This window comes from Drosophila novamexicana, unplaced genomic scaffold (genome assembly GCF_003285875.2).
Source record: "Drosophila novamexicana strain 15010-1031.04,08,12 unplaced genomic scaffold, DnovRS2.1 tig00001089-arrow-arrow-pilon, whole genome shotgun sequence".
Classification (NCBI taxonomy): domain Eukaryota; kingdom Metazoa; phylum Arthropoda; class Insecta; order Diptera; family Drosophilidae; genus Drosophila; species Drosophila novamexicana.
Window position 1 is genome coordinate 954214 of NW_020824841.1, and position 19197 is coordinate 973410.

The following is a 19197-nucleotide window of genomic DNA, read 5'->3' on the forward strand; positions in this document are numbered from 1 at the left end:
TGTTGAGTATTCATTACGGTTTAAAGTTTAATGAATTCTCGCGCCCCGGCATGCCGCATGTCGGACTTCATGTGGCCCATCATGCAGTCAGCTTGGAATACGGACACGGGGACATGGGGACATGGGGACATGGGGACGGCGAGACGGACACGAACGAACTCTGACTGCAGCCGCCTTGGGGGCACTTTCCGGTTAGTCATTCATGTTGTTGTGCGTACAATTTTGTTTGATATCAAATGGTTGCTATTTTTAATTAAATTATCTGGGGCAAGCGAGCGGACTCGGACTGCCACTCGCATATTCTGGACCAGAAATTCTGCACAACCCAACAACAGCACAACAGCTCGACCAAAAACTAAGGAAGAACCCTCAAGTGCCTCAGTGCCATGTAAAAGCATATTTATTTCAGCTTCATGCCAACCAGCTAGCCAGCCAGCCTCTAATTAACAGCAAATATATATACGAAAATAGAATAAAAATAAAATAAAATAAAGCAAAAAAAAAAAAAACAGTTGAGATAATACAAATTGGAGAGCACACAGAAAATGCACACAAACAAAAACTCTGGAACGTGCCAAAATTGTAATGGCAAATGCCTTGCACAGGCCAAAAGTACTTTCCAAAACTACAAGTATTTATAATGTTTACTTGCCTTATGTACATCTATGTGTCATGTGTCAGTCCATATTAGGCGCAACTTGGCCTGAAACTGACTGTGAGCCTCTGACTACTGGGCTTAATGTTGTTCGTCTAAGTGTGTGTTAAGAATAATTCCTACTGCTCATACATATTTTTCTCTCAGCCATATCTCTACGCATACTGAGTTTTACTTTCCAACACTAACTTATACTTACCCGGCATTAGGCCGAACCGGTTCAAGCCTGATGTGTTCTAAAGGAAGCCTAACCGAAACTCAAAAATGTTGTAGTTAAACGTAATAAGCTTTGGAGAAAAAAAAAGTCTCAAAGTATAAAAAAAAAACTTCGCCTACACAACCATGGCATACTTCTAACCATGTTTAGTACCTGCCGATTTTGGGTAGGCATAAAATTTAGCCCGCATTCCGTATATGAAAATATCTACGGCTCATAATATTTTCAGTAAAACGGACCATTTTCAGTGGCAAATTGAATTATTCTCAGTAACAAATTGAATTCTTTCATTAAAATGTTAAAAATATATGATAATACAGAGTTTCCGCCGAACCGAGCCGAAGCTAAGGCAAAGGATACGGTGCGAACCGAGAACCGAACAGCTGAGAATTTCTTTGAAATTTGCAGCCCTGGAAAGCGCACTCTTCATCTCAAACATCTTCACCTACACGCACTCTACTTATACCTTTACAATCACAATCTCATAATCTCGTCTATTATCCAATTCGACTTGCAGCCCTGGATAGCGCACTCTCTTCTACTACTCACTCTCATCTCGTCTATTATACACTTCGGCTTGCAGCCCTAAATTGCGCACTCCCTCTACTTGTATATCTTCACAGCCTTGCAGCCCTGAATTGCGCTCTCTCTTTTACTCACCCACCTTCTACACATCGACTTCTAGCCCTGGAACACGCTTTCTCTTCTACTCACACTCTTCACTTATACGTACTTATACTCACACTAGCTCTACTTATATATGTTCGACTACCCACACTCTGATCTATTATCCACTTCGGCTTATAATTATACATTTCCTTATAAATATATATCTCACACTTGATTTTCTACATCGACTTATAAATACTTCCACTCCTGCAGTTATATCTACTTATAATCATACTACTCTTACTCAACCATTTATAATTCAACCCGATACTCAGACTCTCGCTGCCTCTACTCCTCTACTTTTACTTATAAATACTTACATATACGCGTACGCCTATTTTTACTTATGCGCATATCCCTGCACATTCTCGGATAATTCTTGTCCTACTCACATCCCAGTCATACACGCGCACTCGCTCGTTTAAGTCTTACTCTAATGCCTTGTCGTACTCCTACGTTCGAATACCCCTACGTCTACTGGCATTCTTTTCGGTATCATCTGTGCACATAAAAACGTAGCATTTATTAAAAATCAAGTGACTGCCTCGAATTAGGCCCCAGCTATGACGCAAAAGCGGAAGCACAACCAGAACCCAAAAACCTAAGCAAAGAATGCGCCGTTATTGCTTTCAGCTGCCCGAAAACTTTGGGCACCGTTATGGCAGCACACATTCAGCCACACACACACGCACACTCAGACACACACACGCGCACATAAAGCACGCTAGAATGGACGCCACTTAAAGGCGAAAATTGAAGATTGACTAACCTTAAATCCCAACTTTTGAAGTCGAGACTTTGCGAATAAGCAGATAGAGAGTTTCTTAACCATTGTATTGGAGCTGAGCCCAAGAGTGATATTACAAATCACTTGAGTTGGCAACTTTGACCTACTCCAAGCCTCCCTCGGCGCAGCTTTTATTCCATTTGCATTTGACTTTGAATTTCAGCAGAAATATTTTGAGTAAAATGTGACTTAAAACAAGTCTGAAGGCTGACCTGATACATGCAACTATGCCTAGATTAAATACCTATATAAACACATATACATTCATGAATTGATCTGGAGCTAAAGCGTTGACAAATTTGATGTACCCTTTGTCTTTCGAAAGGGCATCATAATAATAACCGTAAAATGTCAACGTGTCAAAATCTGCCAGCAGCTTCCTTCCGTTACTTCGTAAACGAAACACAAAAAATATTTTAACGCACACACACACACGCCCACACATGCGCACACACACATCGCACACATCACACATTCAAGGAGGCAAAAGGCTCGAATCTGCGAAAATGCGTAGCAAAACATGAAAATTGCACAGCCGATCGAATAAAAAGTGTAAGAGTGTATTGTGTTGAGAGTGATAGGCTAGAAAATACCTCGTAAAATGTATTAAATAACATAACGTACTTAGAATGGAGCACAAAAAAGACTCGTGGCATATATCCTAGACATTATACAGCAGACAGGCAGGCAAAAATGTCGTATACCTTATATAGTATTGAACCGCACACATCGCCTTGAACTTGTCGCTCAAATATACCCTTTAGAAAATACATATAGAGTATTGATAACAAAAAAGAAAGGGAACCGGAAATGCTGCAAGTACTGAGCGAGTGCATACGTGTATCTGTATGCGTATGTGTGAGTGGGTGTGTACGAGCATCCTAAATAAACAATTTAACAACTTGAAAATTCCATTTATTAACCTTTTTTCCGCATAATAAAATTCGAAACCTTTCTACACACATATCCCTCACACACGCACCGAAAAGAAGAATTGCACAACGTAGTGAAGAGAAAAAATAATGTGGCACGAAACAGAAGAGCAACAACAACAACAACCGCAACAACAACAACATTGACAATACCAACAACAAGAGCAGCAGCAGCAACAACAACAACAACAACAATTTGCTGGAGTGGATTAAAAACAAAGTCAACAAGGATAACACGCCTTAATTATGTATGTACAGGCGTTAGTGCGCACTGAGAGGGATGTGGGGGCAGTGTGGGAGGGGTGCGGCCGGGGGAGGGGGCGATGCCCACGGGCAGGTGGATAAAATGCTGGATGCGGCAAAAGGCAGAGCCAACCAAGCAGGAGCAGGCTTTTTGAGGACGAGCGGGTTAATACATGAAAAGGAAGAGGCGGTGCAGGTGTTTGCGGCTGAATGACGTAAATAGTAGTCAAACACAGCGGCAGCAGCAGAAACAGCAACAAACAAACAAACAAACACACAGACAGACAAACAAACAGACAAACAGACAAACAAAACAGTCAACCAGCCAACTAACAAATGCGGGTCCTGGCCCAGCAGCCGCGCTCGGAGAGATCCTGTGGCACGTTGCCGTCTTTGCCACATTGATGAGCAGCAGCCTGAGCGGTGTGACTCTATGTGTGCGTGCTGTGTGTGTGTGTGTGTGTATGTGTGAAAAACAAATACTTGTTAGCGAATGCGGGCGCAAGCGTCGCGGCAGCCGCTTTTCGTATTTTCATAAATGAATTTCATTTGTGATTTGGCCTGCCAAAGCACTGTCAATATGTTGGTATCATTGCTACTTCTTCTTCTTTTTCGTCTTCGTCTTGGTCTTCTTCTCTTTTTTCTTTATTTTCCTTATTTATTTCATTGTTTTAATTGGCAGGCGTATTTCAAGCTTAACAGCAGTTGGAACCCTCGACAACCGTTTCTCCCGTTTTTAGCCTCACTTTGCATAAATTTAATTAAGACTTTAAACTGATTAAAAATAACTTTGGACAGTTCCACATTTTTGATCTGAAAATTCAATTCATTGCTTTTTTTTGTTTTTCATTTTAATAGGGGGCTCTGAATTATTATTATTAATAATTATTATTATTATTAAATTTTTGTAGAATTTTCTTTTGCAACAAAAATACCTTTCATAATTTTAAATGAATTTAATTAACATTGTTTTAATATTATTATTACTATTATATTATTTTATTTTTTTATATATTAAACCTTGTTCTAATTCGAAACTAGAATCTAAGTATTCATCGTAATGTACTTAAAATATTTAATATTTATATATTAATAATAATTATGATTAATTAAATACGAGCATACAAATCCATAACAAAAACGTCAAAAAATTCCACTATAATTCGCAAGCTGTTCTAACATACCTCCATTTGCTGCACATGAATGTCTGCGGCACGCACTGAAGGAATTACAGGATTGATAATGCCAATAGACACATGCTAAACTTGGATTGTTGGCAGCTTAGCAGCTATTTAGGAATGAAATTTATATAATTTGCATAAATTAGCACTCAGCTGGGGCCCAAGGGCTGTAAATTATTAAATGTGGAAATACTTCTGTCCGGGTTGAGATGTACAATAAGAATTTAATTATGCCAGACAAAGCTGCGCTCAGCCAAGTACAAGTGGCATAAAACAGAAAGGCACACAACACGCACAAACACATGCACACATGGCCCGATGGTATGTGTGTGTGTGTGTGTGTGTGTGTGTGCGTACATAAATATGCAGATTGTTCAGAATTTAAATTAAAGTTTCAGCTGTTGAAACTACACGCGGATTTTGTTTTCCCAGTGCTGCAAAAATTCTTAATCGCATCCATTAGCCCCAGACAGAGAGCAAAAAATAAACGGACTGTCAGACAGGCGGTCAGTCAGATAGTCGGACAGTCGGACAGTCAGATAGTCGGACAGTGGAGCAGGCCGTCATATTTGAATGCATGCTCTCGGATTCAAGTTGGGGAACTTTGCACTCGGATGCTGGATCAACAATTAGAGCCCATTAAAATTGTATCATATGAAATTGAAGCGTTAATGAAAATGTGCTGACAAGAATTTTCGTGTACACCTGTCTCCACAGCAACAGCAGGAGAGTGGAAGGGAGATAGAGACAACAGGCGAGAAAGAGAAACGACCGTATAAATGCAATTAAAAAGCGTTCAGCGTATGAAATTACGAGCATAAAACATTTTCATCTCAATTTGCTTAATCATTAAAAAAATATATAAAACATATGTGTGGGATATATATGCCTTGAAGTATAAGCTTGCCTCGAAAATATCACAATGCTCAAAATGAAATTTTGAAGATGTTCCCAGTTGCAATTACGCCAAAAGTCGCACTAACGATTATTTTGCATACTTTTCAGGGCAATTCAAAAACTTTAATTCATTTAAATTCTGCCTTCAACATATAAAAAATCTACGAAATATATGTATATATATATATACATATTTACTAATCTATATATACAAAACTGTTTGTCCTGACTGACTGACTGACTTATTGACTGACTGATTGGTGATAAACGCACCGCCCAAACCGTAAGAGCTAGGAATCTGACATTTTCACTGTAGTTACCTTATACGATGAAGGTGCACGTTCGCTTGTGTGGATAAAAATGGCAAAACCCTTTGTAGGAAACCTTAATGTTTACCATCCGATCGACTCAAACTTCTTTTCAAAGATCTTTGTTTAAATTCATTTACACACATTTCGAAAAATGCATTCTTCCTTGATGGAAATGGGGCTCAAAGATTTGGTGGAAAATGCGGACCACACATTTTTTGGGGACAGCTTTAGGTTTCATCCGATTGGCCTCAAACTTACATTCAAAGCCCTACAGAAGAACTTAATGAATAAGCGATTCCATGAAATTTATTGTTTACAGCCCGTTCGGCTTTAAAATCATTTTTAAATGCGCCCTTCGTGAATGATAAATGCGGGCAAGGCCGGGTAATACCCGCTAGTTAAATATATATACTTAATAAATACATATTTTATATGCATAAAAAACTTTCATTAAAATTCAAGAAACATGTTTTAATCAGAAATATGCAAAAAAAAAAAAAAGAGACAAGTTTTGAGTTACGTCCCAAAAAAATTGAAGCCAAAAATATAAAAAAATGGGACGAATTGTAAATGCACTGATAATTTAATTTTAATTAATTTCCCATTGATAATCAAGGAATATGTGCATATTTTTAAAAGCATTTCAAGAGCGGCAGAGCTGGCCGGACGGCCAAATAAAATAAGCCCAACGCGTTGTTACTGTTACAGGACTTTTTTTTATTCTTTTTTTTATTCTGTTTATATTTCTAGCTAAAATACGAATTAACACTCGTACGTTCTGTCGATCGATAATAAATAAATAAAATATGAAATCGAATATTAAACTCTAATTCATGTAATTTTGTTAAAAATAAAATATAAAAAAAAAACTTTAATCAAAGTAAGTTTTTTATTATAAATAAAATATAAAGTACAAGTAAAATATACGTAAATAAAATAGAAATAAATAGAAATAAAACAAATAATAATAAATAAACTAAAAAATAATAAAAAATATTTTATTTTAAGTCTGCTCTTTAATTTTAATTCACAACTTTTTTGTGCCAACAATTAAATTAATTTACTTTTAAAAAAGCAAAAAATAAAAAGAGCCATAATTAAAGAATTAAAACTGCGAATGACAGCAAAAAATTAATTGAATTTATTATCAAGCCATAATCATTTTATAATATTCAAATGTCGAATTCTGCATTTGCAATTTTGCACAGTAAAAAAGGCTTCGTTTTATTATTGCTATTATTATGATATGCACTCTTAAAAACAATATTAAATGCACTATATAAAAAACATAGCTCTCTACGTATATATCTATATATTATATAAATTTGGCAATTTGGAATCTGAACTTTATTGTCAGCCGCAGCATTTGGAGCTAATTTGGCCTAATCGTATAATGGGAAGATCCAAAGCCTCGACATTAGAATACTCACCATTTAGACAGAGCTTCAGTTGCGCTGTAATTTGTAATTTAATTTTGTTATTGTTTCTTTATTTTTTTGTTTTTTTGGCTTTGGCACTTGGCAAAGTTTTTGGCCAAAAGAAATTAAGCGAGCTGCGAGCTGGTTTCGGGCTGCCGTTTTAAATACTTTCGAAAGTCATTAGAGGCTGACTGGGGGTAAGCCGAAACGCATTTCAGTTTCAATTAATTCGATCTATGAAAAATGCCTTTGAAGTGCCTGTCGAAGGGCCGACAGTGCGAATAAAAAAAATAAAAAAAGGACGAAGTTAATCGAAAATTAATGCAATCATAAAAGCAACTCAACGAAATGTCACAGCTAAAACCACACACACAAGCACACACGCACACACACAAAAACAAATAAGAAGAAAACACGGAAAAATGTTTACAAATTAGCTACAATCCTCACCAGAATGTTTGCCCAGGCTGTTTTATCGGCAGGGAAATTTGCTTGCTTGGCCCGCTTCACTGACTGCAATTAACGGTACAATAATTCACGCAAAAAAAAATAAATAACAGAATGCACAAAAAGAAATTTTGGCAGATTGGCCAGATCTTTTTGGCCGCTAAAATTTATGTTTACGCGACGCTGCGCCCAAGGAGCTCGCGTCTCCGATTCCGGCTGTGAAACGGACTATGGACAACGGCAACGGCAACGGCAACCGCACGTGGCACAAACTACGCTGACTCAACTGGCTGCGATTCAAATAGCTTAAATGATGCGACTTGTCGACCGCTTCATGCGAGACCACGACCTCGACTGAGCACACGTCGCAACGTGGCAGCCACGGCAGAACGTCAACAGCAACGGCAACAGCGACCACACGACCACGGACAACAAATGGGACAGATGAGTAGCGACTCGTTGGCTGCACTGCTTCGACTGAAACTGAATTTCTAACTGAGCAGCAGCAGCAGCAGCAGCAGCAGCAGCAGCAGCCACGTGCAGCAGCCAGCCGAGTTCCGAGTTCAAGTTGCCGCCTGCTTCCTGCTGTCTGCTGCCCGCCACATGCCACAGAGTCCTTTGCACGAGCAATAACAGACGCATGCTTCGGCTCGCCTAACAGCTGTACGCGCACTGTTAGCTAACAGCAGCCGGAATGTTACGAAATGTAAACAAATAAAACGCATAGCTTACGTCGCAGTCGACGACGGCGTCGGCGTCGGCATCGCTGCTATCGCTCCAACGCTTTCTTTCCGTTCTTGCTCTGCCAATAGTTGTTTCATTTCATGCTGCGGCTGCCACGTGCAGCTCCAGCTGCTCAATGAGCTCAGATAAACTTGGCTATACCCTGGATTGTGTGCAGCAAATATTGCGGCTTTCCTTTCCATATTCAATGCATAATGCATGCCACTTTCCAAAAAGTTTCAGACAAGGCGAAACTTTTCTAAAAGCGAGTACTGTATACATAATCTATATGATCTAATGATACAGGCACACCTGACCTCTATATACTCTAACTGCTCTAGGCTATGATCAATGCTTAGATAGGGTTAGGCCTACGTCAAGCTTAAGTATATAATAGCTGGACTTTATTTATATACCACGATGTTCTCATCTTCGTTTTGTCTATCCTAATAAACAATAGTTCGGAATAATTAATGACTATTAACATTTTGTCATTGTAATCAAATAATTATATAAGAGAGTTTTCTTTTTTTCGATGGGTACTTTGAGAAAAAATAAATCTGAATTTTTATGCTTACCCCATTTACATTTAATTTAATTAAATGAGAGTAAAAAAAAAAAACACAAATAATTTTTAATTAAAATTCGAACTTTTACTCTGTTAAATTCTATTATATGAGGGTTTTAAAAAAAAAAATATGCAAATAAATCATTTTTAATTAAAAATATTTTTATTATTCTGCTAAATTCGAAAGCCACCCAGCTGACATTATCATTAAAAACGTATTAATTTTTATTCAAATTCGCAACTTCATTTCTTTGCTAATAAAAACTAACTTAATTTCAAATATCAGGCTTTTTGTGAACATTTTGCAACACTGGCGCAACAGTAGTGTTGGCACTGGCAAAAAAAAAAAATATGTTTTAATTAAATGCTTAACAGTTGGCAGCTCCTAATTGAACTGCTCGCGACGTGGAGCTGGACAAGGCCTGATTGGGTGGCTGGGAGCTGGTTTGTTATCGATGGCTTTTCGCGAAACGCGAACGTGCGCGGAGCTCATTAAAGACGGCTAATACCCTGTTTGCAAGAGAACAATTTTGTATATATGTAGTTGGCGAGCCAATGACACAGAAAAGCCCGCGACAGATTATGTTTTCTTTTTTCTTTTATTTTTTCAATTTTTCAAATAACAGCATGCTCATTTTCCTTGCTAATAAAGCAAGACTCACTTCTGATGATAATCCGATAAAGATTGAAATTTTATGCTCGTTACTTTGATCTCTTCCCATTAAACCTTTAACAGAGCATCTGGGCATTGAGTGCCAGCAACTGCAGCGCGATTTGTTCCCTTTTTTAATTAACTTAATGAGCAATTAAGCGATATTTAGAGAACCCGGGAAGCCAAAGCAAATCCATTGACAATGGCCACTGCCACTGCGAAACGTGACAGGCTGAATCGCTGGCAGGACGTTCATATTGTTGGTGTGGCAGCAAAGCAAAAGAAAAAGGCGTAGAAACATAAAAAAAAAACTAGCCTCAAAAGAGTCATCAGAAAATAAGAAACATGAAGTGCTCAGAACTATTCGAAGAACCCTACGAAATTGAAACCAACTTCAGAAAAATTTATATCTATTATTACACCAGCTCAAACATTATCAAAAATTACCCTTAAAAATTAAAATAAAGAAGTTAAATCTTAAAAAAAGAACATTATGTTACGGCTTTAGTTCACTTAAATAATTGGTTCGTGTCCATACTAAGCAACAAACAGCATTATGTTAATTAGCAGCATGCTGCTTATAAACACTTAACATTTGCTTTCTTTTCGTCAGGTTTCGATATATGTGGAACGCATTTTCCGTTAAGTTCAGTTCACAACCATTAAGTCAGCCATAATTAATTATGCCTTTCTAAATGCTGCCATAAAAGTGTTGTCCCAAAAAGCTCAGCCGGAAAAGGCATAAAAAAAGGTTCTAAGCTTGGCTTTAGCCAAGTTCCAAGCACCAGCGCAAAAAGTCTGCACAGCTTTAAGCTGTGCGAATCCACAGCTGTATGTGCTTTAGTTTATTGACCCCATTGGCAGAAGCTTTTGGCGTGCCTTAACCCCAAATCATTTCCAATAGATGGAATCAAAGGTGTTCCAATTCCTCTGACACAGTTTTCTATGCACTTGACGACTTCGCAAGTCACAACTGGAACGCAAATGCTTAACTAGATAACACCCTATACTTTAAAATAAAATAAAATAAACCACAACTTCATTCAACCTTTTACTCCATATCATATGCAAGTAAAAACACATGTACATATGTATCTAGTCAAAAATAACCCGAAAATCTGAATTGTAGGGTCATATATATCTTAATTCATATAAATGCATTTATACATACATACAAATGTGAATATGCACTCACCTAAAGAATCACATGAAGACGTAAGCTTATTTAATTGCCAGTAAGAGGGACGCCAAAATACAAATATACTGAACCCTGAAAGAAGTAGAGAACGAATAAGCAAAATAGCAGAAAAACCATAATAGGAAAGGAAAAGATACCTTGTTTTTAATTACAGCGGAGAAAATTTATTCTTATATATATACATATGTACATATATATATATATATATTCATATATACATATATACATATATACATATATACATATATACATATATACATATATACATATATACATATATACATATATACATATATACATATATACATATATACCTATATACATATATACCTATATACATATATACATATATACATATATACATATATACATATATACATATATGCATATATACATATATACATGTATACATATAAACATATATACATATAAACATATATACATACATACATATATACATATATACTTATATATATATGTATATACATATATACATACATATATATACATATATATATATATATATACATACATATATATACATATATATATATATATGCATGCACATACACATATTCGTACATACACACATGCCTATTTGCCAAGACACACACAAATAAAGCTTATAAGATTACCAACACAGTTTTTAATATAACACTTCACTTACTAGCAGAGCATGAAGACCTGCACTTGAATTAATGAGAATCGCAGAGAAGGCCAACATTTAATAAATAAGTTACTTATAAATGTGCAGCGCAAATGAAAGCAAGCGTGTCATGCATATACAGATATATATATACATACATACATGCACTCATTCAAATATACATATGTGTATGCATGGGTAGATACATACCTACATACATATCTCTACATATACAACTGTTTGTCTTGACTGACTGACTAACTGACTGAGTGACTGACTGATTCATTGACTGACTGATTGAGTGACTGACTGATGGAGTGACTGACTAATGGTCTGATTGATTGCCTGATGACTTGTCTGATTGACTGGCGAACTGACTGACAGGTGAACTGACTGACTGACTTATGGACTGACTAACTAAATGAGTGACTGACTGATTGACTGACTGGCTGATTGGTGATCAACACACAGCCCAACCTCTATGAACTAATAAGCTTTAATCTTTTGTAATGGAGGTCCACGCTTCGCGAATATTCCACCTGCAATTATGGAAAGAATTTTGACACTCTATGTAAAATCCGCCCCTCTTCGATAATAGGTGCGTGTAAAAGATTGAATGTTTTGAATTTATGCTAATTTGCAAAGCAAAGAACTTGGACCTGGAAACACCAGCTAGCTTCATATATATAATTCACAGATTGAACAATCAGATAGAGTATTTGAATATTGTAAACAAATGAATGTGATTTTGATTGATTGCCTGCTCGACGGGAATACGAGTAGAGGCCTTCATTAAAAAAACGGGTGTTTGTTAATAAATATAAAGACGAATATATTAAATATGCGTTGGCCAATATAATAATTACTTAGGTGAATAATTTCGAATAGTTTAACATAATTAAAACGAATAGCTTCATTTACACCATGAATCAAAAGGGCCTTCAACAAATATTCAAATATATATATAATATATAGGTATATCTGTTTTTTTTTTTCAATTTTGAATATATTTGCATAAACTATAGGGAAAAGTTTGCATGACTGGACGAAAATATTCATTGCTTAATTGTGTGACTAAAGGTTTAAATAATATTGAGTGCATTACGAGTGCATTCGTTAAAGCAAATGTCAAATTTCAATGAAAGAGGCCAAAGATTCAAACAACGAGAAAGTTGCAAAATGTTTTCACAAGCAACAATAAAAACCGAATTATTTATTAGCTGAAAGAGCATCAAATGCAACAACAACAAAAGCGACACGTAAAACATTGCATTTTGGCGTGTTTGTTAATTAGGCAGATGCACACATATGTTAATACATAAATAATTCGAAATCTAAATCGGCTTTCGGCCTTTTTTTTGAGCATGTTTTTCGTATTTGCATTTATTTCTTTCACTTTGGCCCTTTTGTTAAATGCGCTTTGACTTTAAATGCCCGACGGAAATTTGCATAATTAAATTGTTTAATGTGGTTTGCCAATTTAGCACATTAAAGATTCAAATAGGAATTAACCAATCAACTAACTCAGCCCAGCTGTCACATACCCTATAATCGGCTTGTCTGCCTTGCTACCGCTAAGTAGCTTAGTTTCTTTTTTTTCGCGCACTCTCAATTCGTCTTTTTTGGTGCTGCCAGATGTTGTTTCAATTGCAATGCTTGGCAGCACTGCAATTCTTTACACTTAACAGGCAGATAAACTGCCTGGTAAACTATAAGCAACTATAAAAATAACTATAAGAACTATAAATATAAATAAAAGTAGACCTTAACTGAGTCAATTTGATAGCCATTTTAATGAAGTCAACTCCAGCTGTTAGACTGTCTGTTGAAGACTTAAAAAGCCGAATACGATTATATTTATCTAAGAATAAAAATATTAAATTTACAATTTTGAAAATATAATATTAAGTAAACCTATTTGTATACCCTGAAATGGGTAAAAAAATGTATAATGTTTTTGTGCAAATGAATGTTACCAGCAGAAGGAAGCATCTACTACCCCATAAAGTATATATATTCCTGATCAGCATCAATAACCGATTCGATCTAGCGATGCCCGTCGATCTCAGAACATATACGAGCTATACATATCAGGCATCTTTCATTTTATAGCTTACCCTAACCTCCCCCAGCTAGAGCTGCATTTGGTGTTGGTAGAAAAAGGTTCAGGGCATCTCCTAGTCGGGCACTCCCGTCTGGAGCGCTCTTGTTGAATATATGATCTACCAAAAACCAACTCTTACCCTGCTATCAAATGTGTCCCAATATTAAACATAATATCTTTCTACCCATGCAAAGGGTATCTGCTAGTGTCATACTATCAGGCAGATCATTTTTACAAGCTGTAAGTTGTGCGAAAATTAAACTGGTTCAGCGCTGGGCCAACATATACATATATATTTTTTTGCACAGCTCTTGGCAATGACTGGGCAGATCATCTGATCCGCAGCCACTTGTCGTTGAAGTTGGAGACAGAAGTTAATGGCTTTGGATATGGTTGACTGCCGGCGACCACAATACAATGACTGTTGATCTGAGCTTGTGGCATGGTATCGCATACGGGCTTATCGGCTGGCGCCGCAAGCGGGCGGGCGGCGTGATAAATTGCGGCGCTGATTGGAGGCAAATTAAGAGCCGTGGGATTAAGTGCGACAAATATTACGACATTAGACGACTTCGGGGCACGCTGGGCTGTCTGACAGCTGGACTTTCGAACATGAATATGCATTCCAGCCCCGTCGTAATGCCCGCAGCTTACATTTGGTTATCGCATATGTTTAAATGTGGAAATTTCAAACATTTTCAAATTTAATCGGAATCGCATTGAAGCTATTTTGTGCCCTTCCGGCGATTGAAATATTTCTTTGTGTTTGTTTTTACTCTGGCATTTCTTTCATTTTGTAAATATTTAAATTCTGTTTCATCAGTAGTCTCATATATTTTTACTGTATACGTGTATAAATAATATTTATATTATGCCTGAATTTCTGTTGCCCGAAAGTTTTTAAAATGTCACAAAAGAAATAAAACGAAAAAATGTTAAGTCATGTGAAAGTATGCTAGAAAAATATATGTATAAAAGAAACTATGTCATTTGCAAAATAAATATTTAAGTCAAAAGTACACGACTAAGAGTTACCCTGTAAGCGGCAGTCAAATTATATTATATTTAATTTAATTAATTTTTTTTTTAATTTAATTTAATTTAATTATATGTAAATATTAATAAATTTATGTAGGTATATTTTATTTTTATGAAACAATTTTATATAAATATACTTTATTTTTAAATAAACGAATTTTATTTAAAATGTAAATTTTTGTTCTATTCATATAAATATATTTATTCATGAACGATTTTAAAGAGTTTGAGTATTTTTATACCCGGAACCCATTAAAAATGGGTATAAGGGTATATTGTATTTGTGCAAAATCCAAATGTATGTAACAGGCAGAAGGAAGCATCTCCGACTAAAGTATATATATTCTTGATTAGCATAAATAGCCGAGTCGATCTAGCCATGTCCGTCTGTCTGTCCGTTCGTCCGTCCGTCCGTATGTATGAACGCAAGGATCTCAGAACCTATAAGAGCTAGAGAAATTGAATTGAAATTTTAGATGTAGATGCTCCTAGTTCCCGCGCAGATCGAGTTTGTTTCCGATAATCGATAACATACTCCGTTTCCAAGCAATCGATAAGAATCGATATCGATATCCTGTTTTTTGGGCAATTTTGGTAAATAATAAGAGCTAAAGTCACCAAACTTGACATATAGCTTCTTAAATAGAATATATATATGCATTTGATGTTGGAAGAAGAGGGTTCAGGGTATTCCCTAGTCGGGAGCTCCCGACTAGAACCTCTTACTTGTTATCTTAAGACTTAAAGATCTAGAATAGCACTTGCGATTATATTTGCACATAATTTGCCTTAATTGAGATATATTTCTATGGATGTCTAAAGAAAAGTAACACATTTTTTATGGATGAGCCAGAAGCAAATATTGCAATTTTCAGAAATTATTTTACAAATTTTATTAATTCGTAAAATATCAAACAGTAATCTCTTAAGATTTTCGGCATATGAAAAATAACTTCCCCAGCTTTGTTTTATTTTCCAAAATTCTTTTCCTGTAACAACAAACAATTCAGTTGTTTGCTAACTACGCAATGTGACTGCTCTGCCTTTCAATTTTAACAATTAAATGCATATTAAATAGACGACTTAAGAAGAAATAAAGCATGTGCAAGTCCCTTTATTATATGATGCTTTAAATTAAAAAATAAATTTAAAAAAAATATGAATTCCATACAACAAGAACTAGGAAACATTAAAAATAATATTTATGGCTATAAATGTGGGCATCTATATAGTCTGATGTCTTGAAGAATTTTGGTTACCAATATTTTACTATTTTATATATTTGTAAGAGACAATTTTATTAACCAAGCCAAAATAAAAAGCGCAAAACCAAATATTCAGAATTCCTAAGATTGTAAGCTCTCTAATTAACAATATTGGTTTTATTTAAAAAAAAAATTCTTCGGTTTGGTTTTGGACCAAATATTTAAAAAAAAATGCTGAAGCAAACCAAAAATAAAATTTCTGTGCATTGATATTGGGTTGGAATTAGCTTGACGGAGATTTCTGGATATTTTTGGAAAGATAAATAACACTTTTCAAAGAGTTTAATTTGGAAGTTGGGGCTGTGACGCGGCTTAAGGTTAAATGCTGCCGGTTGACTCCATATTGGAGCATTAATATTAAGTGGTCTCAACAAATTGAACAATATTTTGACATATATATGATGACATATAAAAATTCTCAACCCTTTGTTCTTAACATGCATATATGCAACATCTGACAGCTAGCCATAAATAAATAAATTTGGGATTTCACTAAGAGGGAGGTGTGTCATCGCCCGAGCAAAGCTTGGATGTGGAATATACGTATGTATAAACATAGCAATACTATAATATATAGTATATGTGTGTGCGTGTGTGTGAGTGTGTGTGTGTGTATGCAGATTATGAATGTTACAAATTTCGATAGCAAGTGGCTAGGATTATAATTTCTGGCTTATACGCATTAATGCATACATTAATAATTTATAGCTCGGCTATTTGAGATCGTGAACTTGTTTTTGGGTTCACTGCAGCCGCGCTGACGTTGACGTTAACGTGTTTTTGTTGTTGTTGCTGTTTAGCATCATTTCTCTTTGGATAGCGCTTTTTTTGGCTGCTTGGGTCTGGATGGCGTATAAATAGCGGCCAGCGAGCATAGCATCAATATTAGTAACTGATTAAGCTTTCCAGGCTTAACTTCGTCTAACAAGAGCTAAAGCTAAACCCAAGCAGAACCGACAACAAAATGAAGGTAAGATTTGGACAAAAATAAACCAAAACACGGAGCCTTTTAACCATGAAGGAACTTTGACATTTGTCCAGGTGCTTGTTTGCCTGATTGTCTGCGTGAGCCTCGCCCAGGCTGGCTTCATCGGTGGTGGCTACTCCGGCGGTGGCTACTCCGGCGGTGGCGGTGGCCACTCTGGCGGTGCACCCACCATTGTCAAGGTGATCCATGAGGAAGGTCATGGACATGGCGGCGGCGGCGGCTTCGATCATGGACATGGACACGGCGGCGGCGGTGAGGTCAAGATTGTCAAAGTGATTCATGAGGAGGCACATGGACATGGTCACGGTGGCTTCGATCATGGACACGGACACGGCGGACATGGCGCCGAAGTCAAGGTCATTAAGGTCATCCAAGATGCTGGTTTCAGTCACGGTCACGGCCACGATCACGGTCACGGTCACAGTCACGGCGGCGATGTCAAAATTGTCAAAGTAATTCACGAGGAAGGCGGCGCCATTGATCACGGCCACGGTGGACACTTTGCCGCTGACCATGGCCACCACGTCGAGGACGTGAAAGTCGTCAGCGTCATCAGCGAAGGCGGCTACGGCGGCGGCGCTGGCGGCGCTGGCTGGTCTGCCGGTGGTGGCGGCGGTGCTGGCTGGGCTGCCGGTGGTGGCGGCGGCTGGGACTAAGCGGACCAATGTCCAATGGCACAACACAGACTCCCATCTTCCCATACACCGCCATGTGATATGCCAGGCACTCGACTCATTTGTTTCTGTTGTCCGAGTTGAGCAACGGCATTAGCCTTGTAGATGTTGTTACTATATCTTTAAGACATCTTTTTTTTTTTGTGTTAAATAGTTTATAAATTGTACAAAACGTGTTCAACTATGTTGGAAACCAAAAATAAAAAATATTAAAAATAAAACAATTTTTTTAACAAAATCATTTTCTTTGCTGTGCTGCCCAGCGGGTGTCCCCGGGCCATAGCTACATATATCACAAAAAGTTCAGGGTCTTGTGCCCAATTTTCAATGCAGCTCTCCTAATTGTGGTCATAGGAATAATTGTGCATGCTAATACTGTGATCTATCATTAGTCAAGCATCAATTCAATCATTAGCTTCTGATGTTGTGTGGAAAGATCAAAACAATGCTACGATCAATATGTGCGCGCAGAAATTTCTTAATCCAAATTGGGCAGACATATATCTAGCTGTACAAATGATAATGATATACAGCACTGTTATGTAGGTCGGGAGCTTAAATAAGACCCATTAATAGTTTGCCATGCAGTGAAAGGCGTCGTCGCATAACCCACAAATGGACCAAGATAATTTATGTACAGCCACAACTATCATAGACCGAGGCAGTTGTTGTTTCTGTCGTTGCCCTTTCTTTCATTAGTTTTATGGATATTAAGTAACTTTAATAAGCTTTTTTCGCATTTGTAAGATTTTATATGTACCACGCTTAAATTAATGTCAGTGTTGATTACAGCTATATCAATTTATTCAAAAACACGGACAAAAAACTCAAGATTGCCATAGTCGAAGGGAAGCGACGAGCAGCTACCCTACAATTCAGGCCTCAATGCGTTTGTATATACTTTAAATCGGGCTTAAATTGCAATTTTAAAATGTGTCAGCTTTATTTGAGACATGAAAATCGCCTAGAAGGGTGGAATTTAGTAGAGACAGAGAGCAATTTAAACGGCGTAATTGAAAGCAAGAGAATAAGAGAGAGTGTGTGACATCTTATCAGAGACTGAGAATTAATTACACAGAACGCTAAATACAACTTAGGAGTTAGATAGCCTTAATGGAATATATGAGAATTGCAAAGAAAGGCGAGAACAATATGATCTTTATATGAGAAGAGCTGAAGAAAACTTAAGCTATACAAATATTAATTAAGAGCAACCGGAGAGTCGGTCCACCTTAATTGAATAAATTAGAATCGCAAGAAAAGGCAAAACAACATGATATTTATATACGGTAAGTTTAAGAAGTTTAAGTAGGAGTCAGTCAGCGTAAATTGGGTTTATGAGAATCGCAAAGTAAGGCGAAAACAACATGAACTAAATACAGAGGAGGGTAAGAACAACCTGAGTCGCCTTCATTGAGTTTATGTGAATCGTAAAGAAATGTGCAAGCAACATAATCTTCATATGTCAATAGTTTAAGAGAGCATAAGTTATACAAATATTAAATACACAGAACCTAAAGAACAATCAGAGAGTCAGTTGGCGTTTATTAAATGTATGAGAATCTCAGAGAAAGGCGAAAACAA

At 36.8% G+C, this 19197-nt stretch overlaps 1 protein-coding gene across 1 annotated transcript; it reads left to right on the forward strand.

Annotated features, from left to right (window-relative positions):
- Nucleotides 1-16915: 16915 nt before the first annotated feature.
- Nucleotides 16916-17541, forward strand: LOC115766287 (glycine-rich cell wall structural protein; the record flags this gene model as incomplete). Its single annotated transcript, XM_030710155.1, has 3 exons — nucleotides 16916-16921; nucleotides 16993-17350; nucleotides 17408-17541. Coding segments are annotated over exons 1-3 (498 nt in total), but the record flags the coding sequence as incomplete, so codon positions are not given.
- Between the last annotated feature and the right edge of the window lie 1656 nt (nucleotides 17542-19197).